At 41.0% G+C, this 25322-nt stretch overlaps 1 protein-coding gene across 1 annotated transcript; it reads right to left on the minus strand.

The window, feature by feature from the left end:
• Window positions 1–1383: 1383 nt before the first annotated feature.
• glis3 (GLIS family zinc finger 3) lies at window positions 1384–19437 on the minus strand. Its single transcript, XM_023419499.2, has 11 exons — window positions 19211–19437; window positions 18275–18743; window positions 17521–17695; window positions 16290–17433; window positions 11335–11496; window positions 11096–11206; window positions 8810–8951; window positions 8576–8648; window positions 3632–3789; window positions 2897–3070; window positions 1384–2702 (listed from the first exon to the last, which is right to left on the minus strand). The coding sequence occupies exons 2-11, from the start codon at window positions 18711–18713 to the stop codon at window positions 2563–2565; spliced, it is 2718 nt and encodes a 905-aa protein (XP_023275267.1). The 5' UTR covers window positions 18714–18743; window positions 19211–19437; the 3' UTR covers window positions 1384–2562.
• Between the last annotated feature and the right edge of the window lie 5885 nt (window positions 19438–25322).

Raw genomic sequence — 25322 nt, forward strand, 5'->3', positions numbered from 1 at the left:
TGGCTTGATAGGCCAACAGTGAATGCCATTATTAGTTGTTCTTCTGTGCTGTATATTTTATGACCATCATGTTAATATTTTTGCCATTATCTCACTGTCCTTCTGAGTATTAAAGTTAACTCTCCTCGTGAATGCACTTTTCTACCTAAACAATTACAGTTAGAAGTTAGCACTGCAGGTGTTTGTTACTTGACTGTTAACATTTGCCTCAGGGCTTTGGAATCAAAAAAGGTCCTTGTTTGGTTCTCAGCTTGGGCCTTATCTTTGTGAAATTTAACTGGGGAAAGAGTTGTTTTAGGTAAAGCTGGATGTTAACCTTTGCTTTATGAGAGATTATTTACAATAACCATTGAGCCTTAAATTGTTGTCATTTTCGCACATTGTGCAAAAGTGGTGGATATTGCTAGAAAAAACAAAAACATTGGTTGTATAGATATCTATGAAATTACTAAATATAAAGCATGCTACTCATGTGCTACAAGTCATTTGCCACGAGGAGGGCTAAAAACATGCAGCACATTTAAATTGGAAACAGTGACCAAACAAAGCCAGTGTTGTTAGGACGCTTCCAACTGGATACAAAGCTTAACCAACCACCTGTGTCCACTGTGCAGCACTTTTTTTTGGTTAGCAGTAGTAGACAGATGCTTTTTGGAAAAGCTGTTGTTGTTGCTAAGCAACTACTGAAACCCACATCTGAAGCATGACACTCTTTTGCTAAAATAATTATTTTCAAGTAAAACAGTTTGTCCTTTCAATTTCATATAAAAAATGAATAAATGAAAATGAATAAATAAATAAAAAATAAACTGCTGCAAAGACTGGTGCCTGCTGGACCTTTCATACTGTTCAGGTACACAGCAGCATAGTTGCTAGTTATGTCTGTGATTTATGTTAGCTTATTGCCTCCTGCACTGGTATGTTTAGTTATTTGTATAGTTACCGCAAACTAGTTACTCTGCTGTTCATTTTTAACTTTGTTTTGCTTTGTTTAATGCAAAAAGAGGTAGAGATACAGACTCTATAGAAAAATACCAACTTGAAAAATTAAATATTTTTTATTTTTGCTTGAGAAAATGTGCTTTCTAGTGTGAAAAAACGCTGTTTTTTTTTAAAGTGTCAACTAAAACATTTTTAGAGATGCTATCCACTTAATATCTTGTTTTTTCCATTTTTATGTGGTGTTGTCTTGGCTCTCAATGTGTAAAGGCAAGTGCAAGTCTTCTTTATCAATTGCAGGGTGTTTTGGGGTATTGAAATTGTAACCTTGACAATGATCTGCGTGATGTGTGATCTGTGTCAAAATTAAATGTTTTAAATGTACTGATCCAAAAGAGAGTTTGGTGCATCTTCATATTACTGAGAGACACAAGGTATGACAGATGACAAGCAAGGCTACCATTGTTTTACTTCTTTTTCCTGATCCATTCCAAATATATTCAAAGGGTAAGGCACGATAGCAGCGTTTTAGCATAATTTAGTCCATTTACTACAAAACACAAACACTTCACATTGCTGCTGCTGATTTTTCAAAACATGCTTCTGAGTTCTGAAAAGTGTTTTTATCCTAATGGTCATTTCACAACACTAAAAATTTGGAGAGACTTAAAAATTGCTTTCGTGTTGGATTCATGGTGGTAATTATGTCTGCTTTTTATTGGTGGTTGTGTTATGATTGCGTAGTAATGCAGCTGAAAGTACAAATTGGATGGAACTGCATTTAAATGCAACAAATAAAGAAAACAAAAGCAGCTATAATATAGCTATAGTTTCCATTTTCTTGAGCAAGTTTTGCTGTCTACATAAGGTCATTTTCATACCATATGGAAATAACTGGCTGCAGGAAAATCAGTACAAAATGTAGAGCACTATGCTGCTTTTAGAAAGGATCACACATCTGTAATGTGAAGTGTAAGTAGTTTGCAGTAAATCAACTAAAACATGCAAAATCACTGGTATGGTTATCAACAGAAATCCACCTCATGATCTAGGCACAGGAGCACTCAGCACATTACTATATATCAAACAACAAGTTATATCTATGTCTCGCTTTACTTTGAAATGGTAAGGCTGTCTTGTTACTATAGTTACAAAGCCATGGTTCTAAGAAAAACCTTAATAAGTGATCCCTTGAATACTTTGCTGTGATTGCAGTGTTGAATATTGTGCAAAATGCCACCAGAAACTTCTTGAAGTACTTACTACATGCGATACACAAGCTGTATAAAACTGAGGAAGTAAACATTAAAATCCTGTAGGCTCAGTCATTAAAATACATTGATTATGGAGGCAGAAGCCAGAGTGTGGAGTCACATAGTACATTTACAGAGATTTAGTCGAAGAGAGACAGAAAGAGAGAGAGACAGAGAGAGAGAGAGAGAGAGAGAGAGAGAAAAAACTTGCATTGTGAATGTAAGTGTCAATTCCTTCAGCGCTATCTAACCCAGGGAGCAGCAGTTTTTATTATCAAATATTCTTTTATTTCCCTAAATGAAGCTGCCAACCAGGTTGCAGTGACACAAAATAGTGCAAAGGAGCAAAAAAACCCACAATTGAGTGATGTTATCCTTCTGTATAGATGCAGGAGACCTGGCTTGTGCTTGTGCAGTGGTCCACCACAGTGAAGAAATCTCCTCCATGTAAATCTTGATGAGGAGCCAAATCGTGTGCTTGGCTGTGGACATTATACCCTGCAGATGCACCTGCACACACACACACACACACGCACGCACGCACACGCACGCACGCACGCACGCACGCACGCACACACACACACACACACACACACAGAAGAACACAGGTGTATGTATGCACAGCGAGAGTTGTTAAATCCAGTGGCAATAAAGTGCTCATCCTTGAGCTATTTGTTTACTGTATTTGACTGTATTTTCATTACCTGTAATGCAGGAAAGAGCTGTTTGTGAGGTGGCCACCCCATTGGGAATATTGACTGCTGGAGCGAGGCTGTCACCAAAGGCATCAACTTGCATCAGGTGACTTGAATTGGTCTGTGTTGTGATCCCACCATATTGTGGAGGAGAATATAGTATCTTCATCGACCCGGAGAGCTCTACGAAAGAAATGAGAAAACCTCTCTTATCCTTATTGTAAAGAGCGATTCAATTAAAGTCTATAACATTACACCTTAAATTATACGTTCCACTATAAAAGCAGCATCACACCTCATAAATGAAACAAATCGTGTTTCATTTCAGTCTTTTCAAACCCTGTCTTTATCTCAGCAGTTAAAACTGAACTGTGTATTTCTGAACACCTTGTCAACATCACTGTGGCTGTCAAGTCTGGGGGGAGGTGAAGGGGTGATATCTATTTAAAGGTACATAGAGTGTAGGAGCTGCCTGATTCTGTCTAACTAGAAAATCAGCAGCCACCTGCTACACATCATAAAGATATACTGCACGATTAATGTGCATGTGAGAGAAATCTGTTCAAACAGATTGTCAAACCGCCCACACATTTGCTAATAAGCTCAGATGTGAAACTTGCACTATAAACCATTTTCAGTTACCCCCCCCCAACTCCCCAACCCCCCAACTCAATTGTATTTACATCGGCAGAGCGAGTATTTTGACAAAGCTTGGAAATACACTGATAATAAACATCTGAGTACCTGGATTGTGATCTGCTAGTTCAGGCGGCTGGCTGGGCTGCTTCAGATCTCGGTTGTTCTGCAGGGATGTCCCATTGGGAGGATGAGGGAGGCAGGTGGAAGAGCAAGGCCCACACGAGTCCCCAGGGAAGAGCTGGTGAGGGGAAGGATCAACAAACCTGAAATATTTCAGACCGAATTAAATACTCTGCTTGTGGAAATAAGAAAAAGAACAATATATGTTTTTATAATTAAGAAAACCCCCAACATCTATTACTTATTTGTATTCTATGGAACATATACAAACATCCTAAAATGACTTCAAAAACAAGAGCCTTGCATAGGTTTGATGATGATTCAGTTTTATGGTACTTTTGAGGCTGGATTGGATTAACATGTAAGGTGTACCTAATACTTTAAATATTAAAAGATTTCTAAAAATGAAAATTATTACTTAGGCTACTGATTTAAATCAGTAAGACTTGTTTGTTGCAAGCTTCAAAGAGGCAGGATTTGTGCAGGGCCATAGTGAAATGTAACACATTCTACAGGAGTCGCTTTTATTGTGTCCATCCTCTTTGAACATGATCCAATGTATAATATTTTGGTTTGTACACAGTGTGCACAGTTTATATATAGCTGTATATATAATGACATCATTAAAGGTGATCATTCTAAACCACTTACTGTAGATGTCAAAGGCATCAGATCAGAAAAATCTAAGATCACAAACTGAATCCATCCTTTAACCACAGTTAAATTTACTGTAAAACTTATGCAGTTTTACCAAAAACTGTATTTGTCCAGTTCCACATTTGCTACAGCTTCACACAGGGACACAATGACTAGTTAGGGTGCAAATAAATCATTAAAAGTGTTTGAAAATAGATTTAAGTAGCAAGAGAGACACTCTTTAAATATTACAATCTGCACTCACACATTATGGCCTGTGCAACAATAGCATTTTCCAGCACAATAGAGGAAGTCTCCCTGCAATGTTTTCCTTCATCACTCTTTTACATAAATAATAGATTAATACTGTATTTAGTGTAATTACTCAATAAAGCAAAGCAGTCTGAACATATTGAATTGAACATAGTTTTTCTCTTAGTTTTCCTGTAATATTTTAAACCACTAAACCATTATTATCACTATAACATCCTTGTCACTCATTGCTATAAAAAAACAAAAAACGAAGGACATTACTTTCAGAGTCATGTAACTCATTGTTAGACACAGAGGATTAAACTAGTAAATGTAAATATTGTTCAGTGGCCATGGCAGCTGACACCCCTGCTGTTAGGTTTGGCCAAGTAAGACATTTGCATATCTACTTGCCAATAACAAGAATATTAAAGGAGCCAAAGTTTGCTGTCAGTATACTGAAGGACTCAATGGGAACCCAAAGGAATCCCAGAAAAGTGTACAGAAAATGGCAACAAGGATTTTACAATTGATTTAACATCTAAAAAAAGTAATTACATCGTCTCTCTTCTCCCACTGGACCTTAAATGGTATTTTTTAGATTTTATGATTCACTTATTGAATTCCTTAGCCGCTCTTGTCGGTGGCTATAGCATCCATTTATACCAGCGGTCAAGACCAATGAGGCAAGGCAAGGTCTGCTTTCACAGCCCAATTGTCTACCCAGAATCCTGCAGTGAATGCTTTGGCCTACCGCTGATATGAGAACAATCACAGCCAGTGAGGAGCCATGAGCATCTGGCTGCTCAGAATGACAGAAATCCTTTATCACATGCTTTGAAGTGTATAGATGAAGGGATGTTTTCCTATGGGCTGACTAAGGAAATGTGTTGCTGGCCATTCCCAACCTCTCACACTTCTTCCCAGCCATAGCAGCCACACACACACACACACACACACACACACACACACACACACACACACACACACCACAAAAATCCAACCCTTTAGGCTTTTTTTTGTTTAAAAAACAGGGTACAAAATAGAGCTTCCTTTTAAACTGAGTATTCTAATTATGAGCTTATAGCTTTGAAACCATGGCAACCAATGCTTAAGTTGATTGTTTCAGAAATAGGGAGAAAAAAGATTTTTGAAGAATTTAAATCCATCATGGTTGAAGTCCTAACTGTGAACAGTAATACGAAATGAAAAGAAAGTAATAGTTAGTTAACTGCTCCAACTGTTAGCGCTTATGTCACTCCAAATGTTCAATTCAAAGATTTTTTTCCGCTATGGAATGGGTATGCAAACATTAACACAGTATGCCCTTACAATCGAAAGGGTTTTAATAGCTTTAAAGAAAAAAAAGAAAACTGTGGTTGGAAGTCCACCACATAGTGTACATAATGTATGATTATGTAATTTGAATAGAAACATAGGTTAAATGATTTATGTTGTGGATTATACACCAACCTCAAGTGGATAAGGTGTTGGGCAACCAGGTACCATCAGATCAGAATGGATGAAGGGATGAACACCATTCTTCCAAAAAACATTCCCTTGTTTGGTGTTTTGATGATGATGGTAGAGAGCACTGTCTAACACGTCGGCCCAAAATCTCCCATAGGTGTTCAATTGGATTGAGATCTGGTCAGTGCAAAGGCCATGGCATATGATTCACATCATTTCATACTCATCAAACCATTCAGTGACCCCTCGTTGACAGAAATGTTTCATCATAGATTGAAGGTGATCAGACTCAGTATAAATTTGTATTGATTTTCAGTGACCCTTCCCTCTAAGGGAACAAGTGGATCCAAACCATGTCGGCAAAATGCCCTCCACAACATAACAGAACTTCCAGATCTCCTCACAGTAGGGGTCAAGCATTCAGGCCTGTATTGATTAGAAAAAAAAGGATGTTCTTCCTTGTTGATGGAGATGTTTAAAATCTAAAAAAAATCTAAATTATTAGAGACAATAAAATCATTACATAAAAAGGATGTACCAATACCAAAATGTACCGGGTTGTAGCTAGTAGGTGGAGATAGAAGAGGTTGAAGAGGGACTTGAATTAAATCAGATTGGCAGCAGGAGGGTGTGATACTGAGTGTGCAGTGGACCTGTGGTGGGAGATGATGGTGGGGTATGACAGAAGGTAGGTTGGTTAATTGACTGTTCTGGGAGGTAAAGGTGGTAATGGTGAACGCGGCCTGTAGGGGGCACAGGTGGGGGGAACAGTGCTTTGAGATGTCGGTATAGTAAGTGAGGTAGTCACCGGGAAGGGGGTGTGTGAAGTAAACAATCAGTCACGTGGGGCAGATTGGAGGTGCGTGCTGAATGTTAGCTGCTAACATTTGGCTACCGAGCCGGTTGGGCTGAACTCTGTCGGGCCTAGAGATGGATGAACGATTTCAAGAACATTTTAAAATTGTCATTGAAACCAATGTTGTGGATTCTGCAAGTGAACTGGAGCCAGGTGTTGAGTAGTCTGCTAAAACGCCCAACCCCAGGGACCAGCGTTGGGAGGGGGCCGCTGACAGTAACCGACTTCCCACAGTTTAAAAAGTCAAAAAAGGTCGTTAAAATCCTTTAGGTCAGCTCAGATTGCTGCCGGGCCGTGTCATTACATCCTGCTTGGACTATCACCCGGTTTATGGAAGATTGTGAGTGAGCTCAGCTGACCAGGGAGCTTGTCCAGGATGACTAGGACTGTGGCTCCAAGGAAACAGAGAGTGGTTTCATTAAAAAAGCGGGTATTCCTAATCATGGAATCACCCCCTATTAATGTGGTTGGGGAGAAGAGTGGACGAGGAGGTGATGGTTGAGGATTCACCTGTAAGGCAAGTGCACGAGCCTCTCTGTGTGTCCTGGTAGGCAAGTGCTATGGCAGGGAAGCAGACCTGGGAGAGGGATTCCCTGTCAGCTCAAGGCCTAGGAGATTGCCGGAACACGGCCTCCTGTAGGATCCTACGTCGGGAGGATGAGGTCGAAGGGCGCCGTCAGATGGATGCACCAGACTGTCGTCGGACGGGGCCGCGTAGCGGTTGGAGAGGCACAGGCGAAGAGAAGAGGCAGCCACGGAGTACCACGTCGGCCCATAGCGATTGCTGGTTATATCTATCTGACAGGAGGAGGGTTCCCATACAACCGTGTCCTGGAGGGCTGAACTGAGCGAGGTCAACTCCTTGGACTGCTCACATGCCACATCCATGAAGCTTGACAATAATGAATCCTTCGCTTGCAGTTCGTTGGAGAACCGTCAGATATCCTCCTCAAGGTCAGCAACCTTTTTGTTTGATTTTCTCAGCAGTGCACCATAATCAGGGGCCATGGTAGGCATGATTGCTTTGGTTAGCTTAGTCATCTAGGCTAGCTAGATCTTTAAAGTTCTACAAAGTAGCCTTTTATAAACATATGTGGCGACATCGTTGACAACGCGGGCATGCAACATCTCCGTAGACCATGGGGGGTTTATACACTGCAACTCCACTACAATATTCCTCTTTATGTAACTGTCGAACAAATGACTTTCTCCTCCATCACTTGAGGAAGCAGAAGATGTTGCTCTTCTGTTTCCTTACATATCACACTAATGCACAAGCATCACCGTTATCAAATGTGCGCTGTCGACCACAGTTTCCAAACCTATTTACTGAGGTCTTTCCCATTTAAATACAAATGTCACTTAAGTCACTGTTCCTAGTGAAACACGAGCCAGTTGAGCAGTAGTGACTAAAGCTCCTGCCATCCACGCCCCTGACAATCAACCCTCTTTCAAAGTCACTTAGATCTTTTCCTCTTGCATTTTTGATACAAAATCAGAACCAACTCGGCATGCTCAGCATTTTTATATCTGCCACAGAGCATGATTGGGTGTTGATAGCCTACTTGTGCCATGCAGCAGTGCACCTGTGTGCAAGCATCTGCGTTGGTTATGTTTCTCCACTAATTTATTCAGGTGTTTCCTTTAATTTGTCATCTGCCTGTATATATTACAAATCCCTCAGACTTAATACAATAACACAAAATCCTTAGTACCTGTAATTGTCTTGTAAGGAGCACAACAGAGCCAGGTGAGGATTGCTGGAGGAGTCTTGTCCCTGTGGAGCAGCTGGGGAACAGGGATGACAGACACTTCAGGGCTGTCCACCACAGCCTAAATCTAATGGATAAACCTATTATGTGCAAATGGTTGCAGGGGAATACTGTATGTTTATTTATCCAGTTTTTATATAAAACATATTAATGCAAAGAGCCAGGCCATAGACGTACCAGAGTATGACTCATAGGATGCGCCAGGGGATGGGTTCAAGTTGTTGTCTATCCTTGCCAGAGGAGAGAGGCTTGGTTGTAGAGGGTGAATGGTTAAACAGTCTGTCAGCGTGTCCTGGGTCACATCAGCAGTAGATTTCATCTAGAGAAATGATACATGGAACATAAACATAAACACTGGTGGATAGCATCAACAGTTATAAGATTCTGGCAGAATTTTCTTTGAATCATTGCAATATAATACTAACATCAATAATAATGATAATAATAATAATGAAATATTACTTCTTTAAATTTCTTATAATGGATATAATAATTTCTAATGAATATAATTATTATGGTGCACTATATATTTTTGTGATGTAGATGATTTTTGATTAGTCAGATATTACTACAAAAACACCCTTAAAGTATTAAATGCCAACATGAGGGGTTATAAATTCCTATCACTTGTTCTTTAGGCTCTAGTTTAAAGTCAGTTGTCAGTTATTACTACAATTTGCTTTGGAGACAAGACAAGAAAGAGCTATAGCATGCTGACAGAGGGTTGCTGTACAGTATATACTGTAGTGGTGGTCTTAGTAAGAAACAAATATAACATGCACTCCATCTTGAAAATTATCAGTGAAATCACAGTCACAATAAACATTGGTTATTTGAGTTTTAGAAGACAGAGGTTGTGCATGTGGAGACTTTGTAAAATGTCACTTTTTTTAGTAACTACCCACCTTCGTTGTCTGTATCTATGGTGACTTACCTCTCAGTAAGAGCTAAAGAGCATGAATCTCACACACACATGCAAATATAACGCAAATAACTGCAGCACAACAGTGCTATTATGTGAAAATCTGTAACCCAGTGGAAAATAAAGGGAGTGAAAGCAGGACAGAGATATGACAAACATCATGATTATGTGGATTTTTGTGTGACCCCACTGTGGGAGTGTTAGCATAAGTTTGATGGCAGCTTGGTGTGTGTGACTGCATACACAACACAGATGTAATTTAATGACAGTTAAGATAAATTGGGTTTTATATACACACGTATATATATATATATACATTTATGTATATACTCGGTACCATCACCTGATTTTGAAAGGACAAAGAAAACATTTCATATTTCAACATACATGTATTTATGACTGCAAATACCTAATAAACCTAGTTGGCACTATTTTTGTGGCGATGCGACAACCAGCGCAAGCGACACTGCAGCAGTTTGGTAATTTCCTGACCTTGAAACTGGCTTTGGGCACCTGAGTGGTATTTTGCTGCCAAGCGCAGAGCGCACGGTGCGCAGGTGGGAAGAGAGGCACAAACAGGTGAAAAGTTCATTCAAATGTGGCAGTGGAAACCAAGTGGTCGTCTTAGACTTTGTGCTGAGCGTAGACGTCTCAGAAGGAGACGCAGGAAGGACGTGATGATGCTTAAAATGTAAATAAACCATTTGCACTAATCGCTCCCCAGCCAATGAATGTTTATTTTGTTTAAATCAGAACGGTGGGCAAATCAATCTGCATACATCTTTGAATTAGTATGAGTGATTCTTACAGTCTTCTGTTGTCCACAACAGCTTGATACTGTCTGTGAAAATCTCTTCTTTAGCTCATAAAATTCTTACTGCCATCTGAAGGCAGCAGCACACACATGTTGTTGAACCTGTTCCCTCTGACTTGAGAAGTACCATGTTACAGTGCATTACAAACAGCAATCCACTGTCTTCACCACCTTTAAATCACATGTAAATGACACCAGGCTGCCACCATACATACCATACCGTACCATACAATACTACACACATGAGACTGGTCTGATATGACATGATATCCTATTGTTTTACTGATAGAACAATCCTATGTGTCATAGCCTCCTTTTCAACTTTCTTTTTAGCAAAAGTGGCATTACATGCTTTATTCTTGAAATGCGTTATGGTGCGATTGCTGATGCGTCACATTTTATGTTAAGATGTTACCAATGTGAGGTGAGATACAGTAGCAATAAACTGATGTGGTCATGTAAAGGGCATTACCAGCATTTATGGTTATTTATCATCATTGCACAAGTTAAATTAAAACCTACATCATCTGCCTCTAGCTGCAGATTTGTGTTCAGATCAGGCCTTCCGCTTTGCCCATGTTTAATTTATCAGACAACAAATCCATCTGAAAGTGGTGCACTTGATGTAAGTAAAATATATTCTCAAAAACCAAAGTGTTAGTTTACAGTTTTTCCTATTTGAGAACAATCAAATGTGTTACAGCATGGGCTGTGGGCTAGTGCGTACCTTCTTCCTTGACTGTCGCTCTTTAGTAGAGTGGGATTTCACGTGTTTCCTCAAGGAGCTGGGGTCCGTGTAACGCTTTGCACAGCCAGGCACCTGGCACGCATACGGCTTCTGTTCAACCACAGATATATGAAAACTTGTAACACACCACAAAGAGGCAAAGACACACACACACACACACACACACACACTTTGAAATAGCATAATTTCATGTGTGTCTGTGCTGCACTGCCACTCACTGTGTCCAAGTGTGTACGCTGGTGTTTTGCTCTGTCACTTGAGTTGCTGAAGGCCTTGTGGCATCCTGGATGCTGACACAGATAGGGTTTCTCCCCCGTGTGGCTACGCAGGTGGATCTTCAGGTTCTCTAGTCGAGAGAAAGCCTTCTTGCAGCCCTCGAACTGTGACGGTATATAAACACAGTAAAAGTATATCAAGCAGTATACTGCCATCAGATTAAGATACTACACAGTGTAGTAGGCTACATACATTCAAAACAAAACCTACATGTTTTTTTGGCTGTTGGCTCTATCCTTGGCAATATTCAATATACGCCCTGCGAGCATCTCTAACCTGATGTTGCACACATACTTGCGGAGTACATACTTGGAGCTATGAGCTTGTTAGCTGGAATCACAAAAGACAAAAGGCTGCTGACCTTAGTGCGTGGGAGGGAGTGGAAGAGGAAATATAGAAAACCTTTGAATAGAAAAATTACTGTCATTTAGTCTCAACTGACACTCAAGTGTGCCCTAAATGCACACAGCTAGTTTCATGGTTGACAGGCGAGCAGCTATAGAGCTGGGAGGGGCAGGTGCATCTTTGTTTAATGGCAAGTGTATGTTATATATGAACAACTGGATCTCATGGCTATTATTAGCAGTGGGCAGACTGTATTATATTGCTTGTCTTTATTTGTTCATTATACAGTCACGTTTCTTTTACCATCAGACAATTTCTACTTAAGAAGAATTATATTGAGAAGCCCTTCTGATTACAGCCATCAGTGGGTCTAAATGATACTGAACCAAACCTTCTGACGCATGGTTTCAAATATATTTACATTTTTTATATCATATCTTCATTGATACATCTCTGATTGTCGAAAGTGTCACCAGCAGGGGTCAGTGTTCATACACACATCCATGTATTGTCATTTTGTGTTTTCAATCCTTTACTTGACTTTACTCTCCCTTTTCCTGCTCACAGGGGGTTTGGAATGTCCTTACTAAACCTTAAGATGAAAACACACAGACCATGTCCAATTTTGTTATTTTTTTCCTCCAAGACTGGATTCCTCACATACCGATACCTCTAGGTCATGACTCCCAAAAGCCAAATTAAAATGTTTCTTTTTTCTTCCCATTAATAATTCACTAATAACATTCCTCTGCATTCCACATAGAAATGCTCGCCACTCTCTGTCATCACAATGCAGCAATTTATTTCCTGTGAACATTCTTAAAAAGCTCTCCATGTTTCTGAAATTGAACGCAAATATATTTTTCACATTGTTTTTTTGCTAAACCATATTTGCAGCACAGCCATCGTTACAAGTCAGTGTTATTGCAACCATTTTTTGTATGTTAAATGGATGGTGGTTGCATTCTGGATATTTTATATATACATAAGGTGTAGGTTGACCAGCACTGAATATGAAGAAAACAGACTAAACTGGAAACCGAACAAAAGTGCAGAGTAGCACAAAATGAGAAATGCTTCTCTTAACCTCTTAACCTTTTCCCACGCATGAGAGTAAATCTTCTCTTGAGCACTCTTTCTGATTCTGTTTTATTGCGCTATAGGCTCTTTCATAAGGTGACGCATTAGAGAAGTAGCCCAATCCTAGATATAGTTTAAGCAGAAGAATTAACAACAAACCTCTCAGCTAGGGTAACACAAGAAAAACAGCACAGACGGAGATAAATAGTCTCTCAGAACCAAAGTGGACGGACAAGCGAGAACCAGCATAAAGCTAAAATACTGCCAAGACTGCAGGACTAGCCAGGGGTAGGTAACTGTGTAACACTCTCTCTCTCTCTCTGTCTCTCTCTCTCTCTCTGTCTCATGTAGCTCTCATAAAGCAGGCAGGGCTTTTTAGTGTGTCGCAAGGGACGTCTGGGCTGAAAAGAAAGCAGCATGGCTCCTCAGTGTAGATCAGTGTTACAGCCAGCTTCTGACAGGTCCTGGCAGGTACTCATGCCCTGGCTGAACAATGACAGCTGCAGTCTGTGCCAGCAGCGTCTGTCCAGTGCCCAGTCTTACTCTGAGGTCAATTCAGTCTGGACTCCACTCTTTTCTGTTTCACCAGTGATATTTCTACCCTCTTTGCTCTTTTTGTTACACCTGTTTCCTTATACAGTGTATTTTTAGCTTTTCTGTCCCTGTTCCTATTGATTTGTAAATTCCCCGGGGTGGGTGGGAAATAATAGTTTTGCAACATTCTCGAGCTACTACTAAAATGTAGGATGAAATGCTCCAGTGTTACCAGAAAGCAAGACAACATTTATCTCTAGGCCAGGATTCAAAATCTTTTTATCATCAGTCTATTTAAAGTCAAAATAATTGCAGTGGAATAGAATGATTTGTTTTCAAAAGAAGAATACAGGGACTGTAATGTAAAAATGACTTCCAGTATTGAAGCATCCTGGTGCCAAAACCACGTTAGTTCACTCCAAAACAATTGTGAGGATGACGCTTAAAATGTTGTCAAACCTGAAATCTCATTAGGCCTGCCTTCTGTGACATTGGCAAGGGTTGAATTACAAGCTGCTCATATAGGGAAATCTAGTGGATAAGGAGGGAACTAAGGTTTCATTCACCCTATAAAATGCATTGATCACACTATAATGAATGCATAATGAAAAAGTAGAAATTTTGGTCAGCGGTGTTAATGACTGATGCTCATTTAATTTTTTAATTAAATATTTTGAATTCAGTAAAAACAACCAAAAATAAAAAGCGCAACTTTTCAGTACAACTTAAATTAAATCTCTGTGTTGGAATGGCATGCAAACATGTCAGCCACAATGTACATACTAATAACTGAAGAAGCCATAACTCCACCACCTGAGTAATGGGATTACCAAAATGGTAGAAGTACAGAAAGAAAAAATCGTAAAAAAAACAAAACATTATGAACATGCTGACTCACAGCGACTGTGGAAATCTGTTTTGTTTGGGGTTTACGTTCAAGTGATACTTTTAAAACCCCATATGTTTAAATCACAGTGACAGACGCAAATAGACTGGCGAGTCAAGGATATGTTAACAAACCGTTCAATCATCAGTAAACAGGTCGTGAAATGACAGGTACAAGTCTGGGCCTGCCCTATATGTTCACTGTGTAACAAGAGCTACCTCATTGTTCTGTTGCTGGCTCGCACCTCATTTATCATGCATCAGTTTATTCACCGGCCAATCATTTCCTAAGGAAAACTGGGCTCTACATGTTTTATAGTTGCATAGTCTGAAAGATGGGCTCAGCTTTCTCTAAATATGAATGTACTTTTACTATGCAGCATTTCCTTCATTAAAGCATAAGTTTTCAACCTTTCACTATATGGACAGAATTTTGTTCAGGTTTAAGAACATGTTGATGTATAGACAGAAAACGTCTGCACTCTTGACATTATTCTCAGACTCAGGAACAATAAGTCTAGTATCAATTCTGTTTGTGGGAGTGGGTTGTGACCATGATTATTTTCTTCATTATTGAATGATTACACAGAACGCAGAACCATCTAACAATTGTAGCCCCATGGCAAGAGAGCGAGCTTCAAGTAATAAGTGAGTATTTTGGTACAAAAGGTCGACTGCAGGTATGCATGGCGTTAATAATTGACTTGTTGAAAGCAGCGACATGAAACATGTTTGGCAAGTGGTTTGTCAATTACTCATCTTAGTCTCAAGTATTTTCCCAGTGGGACTAAAAAGGAGTAAAGAGTGGTGTACAGTCCACTGGTCATACTGTCCAGATGATGATTCAGGTTGTCACTTTTGGCTTTTAGTGAAATATCTCAACAGCTAGTTTTGCTGGCCCCCTCAGGATGAATTGAAGTCACTGTGGTGATCCCCCTGACTGTTCATGTAATGCAACCATTAGGTTAAACTACTGTCCAATACCTTGCTTTATGACCAAATACTTGAGAAACTAATGACAGTCTCTTTAGCCTGTGGTCTAATTTGTGTTTTGTGCTGATTAGCAAATGTTAGCAAGCTAATGCTCTAAATTAAGAGGACGAACATGTTAATATTACGCCTGCCATGCATCAGAATGTTAGCATTGTCATTGTAAGTATGCTAGCATGCTAACGTAAGCATTTAGCTCAAAGTAACGCGTCATGGCACAGATCCATTAGCGTGGCTGTAGACTTTTGTTACTACATTCTAAACTAAGATGGGAATCTCTACATTGTGAAATCTTTCACATCACATCCAGAAATAAGACCCAAACTAAAGAGCCATCATTAAGTTGCAGCACGTCTGAAAGAACTAGATTGTGCATCTTGGAGAAACAAAGCCAACAGTTCATCAATAATAAGGCCCATGGATAAATGCCAACTCTTTGGCTACAGACGCAGACCTGTAGAGAGCCAGACTATGGGGCATCACCTTCCCAGAACGACGGCCAAGTTCTTCAGACGGTGGCCTGGCAAACCCCCTGCTCCTAACAGGCCCAGCAGCTACTACAGAGCCATGGTGCCATGCCAGATCTAAAGTGCTAGGCCTCCTTTGTGCTGATTTAATAACTACATAATTGAGTTAACTCCCATGTCAATTATCACAGAGCTCCGCTAATTACCCCATGGCTAAAGTTAAGAGGAGAGAGGGGCCACATTTCTGATCTAAAACCTTGGCCATAAACAAAGAGTGCATGAAGGCATTTACCCTTAAAAAGTTTTTTTTTTTTTCTTTAACTGCACTTTTCAGCTAGATACTGTAACTTTGAATATAACACAGCGAACTGAACTCAGTAAGCCCCTGGCATTCTTCATCCTCCTGCTCTGACTGCATTCACTGAGCCTTCTGACAAATGAGTGAAAACAATATTCATCTGATTGAGTGGAAGCTTTGCTATCTGTGTATTGTTAAGAGGTGAGAAAGCACATGGAATAATTTTTCTATAATGCAAATAAAATAAAGTATAAAACATTGCATAAATAGAGACACAGCTGTGATTTGCATGGTGTACCGTGCACTTGTTGGGTTTCTCTCCTGAATGGACCCTCATATGGATAAGAAGCTTGTATCGGGCATTGAAGGGCTTGAAGTTGCGTGGGCAGCCCACCCAGTAGCATGTGAAATCCTCAGCCTTCCGCTGGTCCACATGTAGCTTTTCTATGTGCCTTACCAGCTCCTCCTTTTGGTCATAGACTGCACTGCAGTCCAACCACCTGCAGCAGTGGGCACCATAGTCCTCCAGCTCTCCTTCTTCTTCCTCCAGCATTGGGACCTGGGGTAAAAAGCTCATCCCATGCCTTGGAGGAGCCATGGGGGCCTGTGTGAGAGGGTCCTGATATGAGGGCTTTATTTTGCAGTGACGCCTGGAGAGGTGAAAGTGCTGGTGGGAGTGGTAGGGCGGTGGAGGCCCATGCGGAGTAGAAGCTTCATGGACTGTGGTCAGCAGAGCCGGCTCTAACTGTAAAGGTGGCAGCAGGTTGTTGGTGGTTTGACTGCAGCTCTCTGAAGTGTTCTCCAGCGCCCCTCCTTCCTCTGGGAGGCACTGCTGTTCCACAACCATGTTAGCCATCTGGCTCTCCAGACCCCCTCCCTCTTCCAGCATCTGCATACGGCCACACTCCGTCTGTGGGGCCATAGCCTTCGAAGAGCCTGGCATGCTGTAGGGATGGACCTGGGGGATACAGCGGCCTCTCACACCCAGGAAGTGACCATAACCCTCAGACTGGACAGGGGATAGTGTGGCGTGGGAGGCTGGAGAGCTGCGCGAACCATTGATGTAAGCCACAAGTGAGGTAGGCGAGGTGCGTATGACGGAGTTGAAATCAGTACCCATGACATCTGACAAAGGCGACATGGAGAGAGCTCTCTTCTTAGCACGAGATGGTCTGGGGCTTCCAGTATCACCTGCAAAAAGGTATGAAGGCAGGGAGGCAGAGGTGCTCGTGCCACCTGATATCGTCGTGCCGGACATGGCCGTGCCTGATGAAATGCTGAGCTGCTCGCCTCCCTCGCTCGCCTGGGTGGAGCACTGAGGTAGTCCCAGTGGAGGAAGCACACGGTAGCCATATGGCCAGTCATGTCTTCCACTAAACATTGACTGTGTTTCAAACAGACTGAGGGTGGTGGATGCCAGGGATTCTCGGGACAGTAAGGACCTGAAACACATTGTTGTTAACCACTTTAGTAACACTCTAAAGGTTTTAGTGAGCTCATCATCACACACTGTTATTGATATTGCCCACCTGGCATCAGTGTGGGGAATCGTTACACTATGTAAATGTGATGGAGGATGAGGCGCTGCAGGCCCTACAGGGTATGGTTGGCCTGTGACAATAGTCACGGGACTACTGATCACCGTCAGGTTTGCAGCAGCGGGCTGGCCGAATACTTCCATGGCGGGCCCAGATGCAGGGCAACCTGCTGGACACAAGCCCAAAATTCAATAAACAGAATGCATGTAGTTTGCAGCAGAGTAACACAGTGTTAACATAATATTACACAACTATGTGCATAAGGCATTAAACTCGAATTAAAATAAATGCATCAGATTTTTGTGCTTTAATAGAGGTTTACAATAGATTGTGGAATTCCCCTCACCAACCTGAGCAGGCCAGAGACAATTTCTGCTCTGTTAATCACTAATAAACTTTCCACCTCCTTCCACTTTTCCTCAGTAGAAAATTTAAGGACAAGCTTCATGCTTGGTTAATTATCAATAAATAAGAGAACAAGAGCTGTAGCAAGAAGAGAGTGAGTTGTGAACAGCACATTGGGAATGAGAATTCTGACAATAACATCCCTCTTGTCAGGCTTATGATTTTCTGGTATATGTGTCCTGATTTCTGTGATGAAATGTAGACAGTGTGTGTGTTGAGCTTGATGTTACATCTTGAATACTGCAATATTAAAATACTGTCCTGAAAAGTAAAAGTTGGATTTTGCTCACACACCTGTGCTGATTAGATATTTTTCACCTTTGATGACTTTTGTTTTTACCTTTGAAGCTGTTGTCAGAGGAGCTGAGTCCTGTCTGAATGGTATTTGTCACTGTTGTGGTTGGAGGATGATGAGCAGGCACTTGCTGTTGTTGGGGTGCAGTCGGCATGTTTAACTGTTTCCCAGTGGTCAACACCTGCCTGCGGAGGCTCAGGGTTGGCAGAACAACATGGCTTCCGCTCTGTTTCCCGGAGGCTAGGGAGTGAATGGCTCCTTTTTTCACTTTCTCCATTCCTAAGGAAGGACTGAGATTGGACCGTTGGCGAGGGGACAGGGGAATCCTGATGGACTTGGGCTGGTGTCCTCTGATCATGCTCAGTGACGGGGACACATTGCATGGGGACACCAGGAGCTGACAACCTTTTCCACTCATGGCTGAAACCGATTCCTCGGAAGTTCTGTGCTCATGAGGAAGTCGGTTCAAGTAGTTGCAATTCATAAAATTTACTCAGGAGCTGGTAGTATGCAGCTAACAAACAAACATATACAGTCCACACATGAAGAACGGCTGAATTAAAACAGCAAAGATACTATTAAAACAATAATGCACAAGTGTTTATACTTTGAACCTCAAACATTTGGAGAACCACTCAACCATAAACAACTTTACTGTGCATTGTGTTTAAACAAGATTATTTCAGGCTTACAAATATACAAATGAATATGAGCCAACATAAAGACTATAAATAGACAAAGAAAATAGATAAATATATTTTATTAAAATGTCATTATGATAACTGAGTTAACATGTTTTGTAATAAACATGATAAGAAAAAACATGAAGGCGACTTCTGAAATCATAAGTTTGGACTATTAAATATGTTTTCACTGTTGTTCAGAAAGTTCCTACAAGAGTACTATCTTATAGTCGAAATATATGACCTTTGCAGTCAAGTTTTTCATCTCACTGCTATTGTCGACGGCGCGTTCACTTACCTATTGTTGTAGTCGCAAACACTTCTCCAAAAGTGACATGTCGGGCAGAATGGCTGCTTCACTCCGCCGAGCTGTGAATGCAATTTGGATAACACCAGGAGATCAACTGTCGCGTTTCTCTCAGGGTTTGTGATGGGTGTTCACTGAGCAGAGAAGTCAAGCCTCAGAGGAATCTCTCAGTTTGAACCGCGGCGTCCCCCTCACTACTCTGTTTCCAGGAACTTCTTTTCTTCCCCTGATGTGATTACCCTTTTGCCCTTGACACGGCGTTATGTGGACGGCGTCATTTCAAACTGAGTGCACCTTAACAGTAAATAATTAAAGTTTTTTTTTTTTTTTTTTTTTTTAGTTACAGGTTTGTTAGTTACTCCTACTGATGCCTATCATGTGTTTGCACGCGCGCATTAGAGGCAGTTTTCAGGTGAGCGCGTGCTCCGTCATACTACCATCAAAAACTAAATTTTCAAGCTTAGTTGCACATTAATAGCGACAAATGTTACTTTTAAACGAGTTGTTAATTTAAATTCCCTTGACATTTACGCCCTTTATACTTGAAATAACCTTTCATAGTTTAAAAAAGTTCTCACTAACAGAATAATTTAAATATTTAATACTTAATTAATTAATTGATAATGATAATTATAATGATTAATAATAATACTATAACAAAGAAAAACATCAGTTCTGTGCTGCTTGGTGAAAGAGTTTTGGGTATAAAACAACAGATGTCACCAACAGTATATCATATTATAATAGCCTTATAATAGCTGAAGTACATGTAGTGAATGAATGTCAACCTTCTGCCCCACAGTGGTTTAGCTTTAACTAAAATTTACACATGTTCAGTGTTTTTTGATTCATGGTATTGATTAAATGTTTTTCTTCTCAGTAAAACTGACATTGTAAAAATTGTTTGAATTCTGTTCTGAAAAGAAAGAAGAAGAAAAACGCCATTCAAAATTATTTTCTTTGCAGTTATTGCAGCTCATATCATACCAGTCCAAATCCAAAATTGCAGACACTGCTTAACTGTTTTTGACAGTTTCTGCAAAAACATGACACGTTGGTTTGATAAAGTTTTTACTGTGCGAATTCTGTCTATTCTTTATGCCACTGGGCTTTTCTATCAATTCACAATCTGACCCTTTCATATTTCCTGCTAACAACCCCCCACCCCCACACCCCCACACCACCACCACCTCCTAACATCGGGCACTTTTCTCCTGGCTGCTGGAGTGTTTGCACTGTGGATCCTGCTCCAGGTTGGCATGGAAACCAGCATGTTTATAAGAGGAGGGAAGGTAGCTGTTCCTTGGGAACATACATGGAGGAGGGGCTGTGCTCCACAATCTGTGATAATGACGCAATGAAAACTTATGTACATAGGCTATGTCGACTACTGTGTCTTGAGTGGTGGAGTACTAATTGGATTCTGCAGTCAAGCTTCTTACTGTATTATCTAAAATATGCATCAGTCCCGATGCTCTGTCTCTCTCTGCTTTGTTTTTAAATAAAAAATATGCCTGTCATATTATTTGCTAAATCAAAGGTTTTTTTTTCATTAAAACCTTTGTAACAGGAAAACTGATATTAAATATTGAATATTAAGTACTAGTGACCTCTTGTGGTTTTAGAGGGGTAACATTTAATTACAACACTCCCAGTCTGTAAAAGCAAGTTTGCAGGCCTTCATTTAGGGAGTGTTTTCAGTCCCTTCAGCTAATCACAATATTACCTTTCACTCTCATATTCCTCATCTGATGTCTTTAAAAACACCTCATTATCATCTTTTCAAAAACAGTGATGTACCCCAGAACAGAAGACTTTTCTTCACCCATCTGTTTGTGTGTGTGAAATGTTCCCTCTTTTGCCAGCAGGGGATACTATTAGTACACCAATGGGGTGGTTGCAATCTGCCTAATAGAGTAGGGGCACAAATTTTCAGGTACAGAAAAAGAATAAGAAAAATTGGCCTCTAAAGATGTAAGAAAGGACAAAGAGTGATGCTTGTGAAATAGAAAAAAAAAAGAAAAAAAAGATCTTGCTTGCTTCAAGCAGCGATCCCCTGGCCCCTCTGCGGCCATTTGGCATCTCCTTCCCTCGAATAAGTGAGTCACGGCGTGTTTCCAAATGTCAGAGTCTAACAGGATGGTAAAGCGTCTGAGCTCGAGGCAGAACAACAACACCACTTGCTCTTCTTCTTCTTCTGAGCGACAAACACTGACACTTGCAGCAGTGCTTTTCCGTATGTGCTCACATTTACACTATCCAAACCCCTTGGTCAAACATGTCATGTCATTGTTTTCTCTGCCTCCTATAAACAGAAGCACAGTATGTTTCAAACAAAGGATTTTACAGGAGGTATAATAGGGTGCATCAGAGCGGGAAAGAAGACCAGATGAGATATAAGTGTTGACCATTTGTGTAGAGCTCCATTTGTAGCAGAATTAATGCTCTAATAGACTCTCCACCACTTACAGAATCCATTTCCCCTCTCTTGATGACAGCATCAGCACTACTGGAAGTAGAAAAGCATTCATTCTGGTGTCAAGATGAGAAATCATGGGTGATTTCTCTGTAAGTTATATTACAATAGTCACTTAAAGTAATGCACACCCCAGTGGACCTGTGATTAATTAATCTACTTTTGATTTGCTAATGACAGTTCAAGTCAAATACAAGGTTAGTCAAGGCTGAGTCAGTCCTTTTAACTGCAGCTGTAGAGACAACTATAGTCAGTGTAAGAGATATCAATTTATTGGTATCATCCCTCATTATAACGGCTCCTAATAGCCAACGGCACCTCACATACTCACTCTCAGCAGATTAGTAGATAAATACAGTGTTACACACGCCCATATCCGAGATTGCATTAATAGTTTCCCATAAACATTAAAATCACTCATGTTGTTTTGTAGCCAACAGTGTTAAATTAATGTTTTGTAAAGATGTCCGAACTAAAAGGGGCTATAAATAGTGCGCTCATAGAGATGCAGCATTAACCACTGTACATGAAGTACAGTAGAGAGACAGGACCCATCCATCCATCTCCTCCTTTGCTCCTCTACTGTCACTACCAAAACCCAGATGAAGATGAGTGTGAGAGAAATGGGCTTCTGAGCGTCTTCCATCTCCATCCATCAATCTTAGTCGACTTCTCTAATAACCTTTACAGAGAAGTGATGTCTGCTGGAAAAAGAAAAAGAAAGGACAGTAGGGTACACAGGTGCCCATGTCTTCTCCATCAGGCTCTGTCTTTTTCTCTTTCCCGCTGAGTTTTCCAGCAGGATGACTCTAATAAAAGTTTGCTGACACAACAGCCCCCCCGTGTTGAGAGCTGCCGTTAGGCCACAGGCTGGTTTTTAATTTGAGCGCACATTCGGGGTGAAGCCTAAGGGCGTGGGTGCTGTAAGCTCCCTCTTTCCTTTTTGGATATTATTAACACTGCGGCTCTGGAATCACATCTACGAGGATGATGAGGCTTGAGCGCTGGAGCACAATCACAGGACTCAGTCCGAGTCTTGCCAAATCGACAGAAACATTTCCCAAGACTTCAATATAAACACAAAGAGTGAAAAGAAGCTTGGACAACAAAAGCTGTGGATCAAGAAGTGAAAGGAAATTTAATTCAAGTAACTTAAATCCAATTAAATCTGGGTTGCTCAACCATGACATGATGTAGCTCGGTGACAAAACAAGGCAATAATAATGACCCAGCTTGGTATAATGTTTGCATATAAAACATTTCCGCACAGGCGCTGGAACCTCTTCACATGGCCACATGAGAACTGAAGTTTTCAGGGTTGACACATCTGTTATTTGTTTTTGAACATGAAAATACAGATTAACCCTTTGACTTGTGAATGCACCTTATAATTCCTTATAACAAGTTTTATATTTTGTCAAATAGTGTGTGACTGTGTTAGCTTATGTTAGTTTAACTAGATTTTTATATGACTCGCTTAGGGTGAATTTCTTCCACATTTGCAGTTATCATACTTGTGTGTGTGTGTGTGTGTGTCTGTGTGTGTGTGTGTGTGTGTGTGAGCACTCTGATCGGAATGGTATAGCTTCAGAAAGCCTGTTTGAATTTCCTGGTGCCAGTGTGGTGGTGAGGGCTATCAGAGCACGTAAAACAACCTCGAAGGTCCAGACATTCGAGGGCGTGTCATTAGACCCCTGCCTGAAACCCCCCCTGGTAAGATCCTCCCAACATCAGTCTTCATTAAAAAGGTTGCTCTCTGAGCAGATGGTCATTAACAGCACCCCCTCACTCTACAGCCCTGACACCCTCTATGCACTAGGACACTACCTAGAGGACACCCACCGTCCCTCAGGAATCCCAGAAAAACCTCACCACAGAAGAAGAAGCGGTGCCCGACAAGGCCTCCTGGTAATGATCACTCTGGGGTCTTAATAAATCTCTTTTTTGAAAATTTTCAAAATAACAGCATGAAGTATGGAGATGGCTCCTGTAGCAGAATAATCAATATGTCAAACCCTGTGGCACAGGACTGAGGTGGTCAAAGTGACACAACTGATACAAATGGCCCCAGAAAGTGAGTAATATCATCAGCGCTGTCCTGCTCTGTTTCCTTTTCCAGTTAAGTGTTTTTGTCCCTGTGTCTTTTATGTGACTGGCATAACAATGTCGTCTGAGACTGCGCTGTTGTTCAGACAGATGTGGCGGGGGATACAGGTCAGGTTTTGGGGAAGGACGGGGTTGATAAACAGAGAATGTCCCTTAGGTCATGTTGCTTCACATCACAGCAAGACTTTGAGAGGGAATAACCAATCAAATGTTACAACACAGCATCTGAAAGCTCATCTCTTTGTCTAGTCGCTAAATCATAAAAATGATTACACAACACAAATTTACAGTCAAACCCCAGTGAAACAGACAGAGAGGCCGCAGATTTGATTCGGAGGTTGTCAGAGGTGATTTGTGAAGTTGTAACTCTTGGGTCCAATATGAGCAGTGTCAATGTTATCTGCATTTTAGTCGAGATGGCCTCATCATCAGTATCTCCAGCGGCAGCCACCATGGATCCCAATTACCGCAGTAATCACTCCCTAGCCGAGAGCACGGTTTCAGACAGGGTAAAGTATTATCCATCTTCATCATATTCATTATCAGGCAGCAGACGCAGGTGTCCTGGCCTCCCACTGCTCCGCACCATTAGTGACTGATAGACAGTGGGACTGTAGCGTCTTTTGCTACACGGAACACGCCCACATATGGATTTCTGAAGAGGAGAAACTCTTAATTTAAACAAGTTGTTGAAATATGCATACGATCTTCTGATCACACGCTATCTATACAGGCAGTTGTAGCATGTCACAGACTTCAGGAAGACAGGCGACCGTGTCTAGAGTACGCACATGGTCAAAGGTCACACAGCAGGGGATTTGCAGCACATCATTTGTTCTTCCCTGATTATCCTCTGCTGTCTCTCTAACAAGGAGGGTCAGTGTGACAGACATATAGTATCTCTGTTTCAGGACAAAAAGGTGACATGGAGCGGTGGAAGATAGTGGTGGTATGTTTGTCACCCATCCATCCGCCTCATACTCACACGCAGAGAGGTGAAAAGGGCGGTTTGCTCCCTGCTAGGAACCATGCGCACCCTGAGACCTAAATATATAGTGTGCAGACTGTTGTGTGCGCTGTGCGGTACTCTCGGCATTACTCGAATGAATCACCTCATTAGCCTGTTCTCTAATGGGTTATTGTAGCACCAGGCTGACACCCTGTTACCCTATAAGCTCATGAGATTTCAAAATTCAAAAATGCTTTTGGGTGGGATTGTTTTCCTATCCTCTGGCACATGGTCGAGGTCATTCTATTAGGTGGATTGATTTACATATAAATTGAACATGCAGTATTACGCACCTCCTTAAACTCATCTGTTTCACTACTGTATCCCATTATCTGTCCTCCATACTTCAACAAGCATTTAATTTCATCTTTCATATTATCTTATGTTTCATTATGTTTCAGTGTTATTTATTAAAATTCATTTAGCTAATAACGCCCACATGTGCCGCCCCCTTCTCCTGCAATGCACCTATTCTAATGTGTTCTGAGCGACTGTGTGTCCTGAGGTAAAAT

The sequence above is a fragment of the Seriola lalandi genome, unplaced genomic scaffold (assembly GCF_002814215.2).
Source record: "Seriola lalandi dorsalis isolate HSWRI2012SDOR001 ecotype SW California unplaced genomic scaffold, Sedor1 jcf7180002054606, whole genome shotgun sequence".
Classification (NCBI taxonomy): Eukaryota; Metazoa; Chordata; class Actinopteri; order Carangiformes; family Carangidae; genus Seriola; species Seriola lalandi.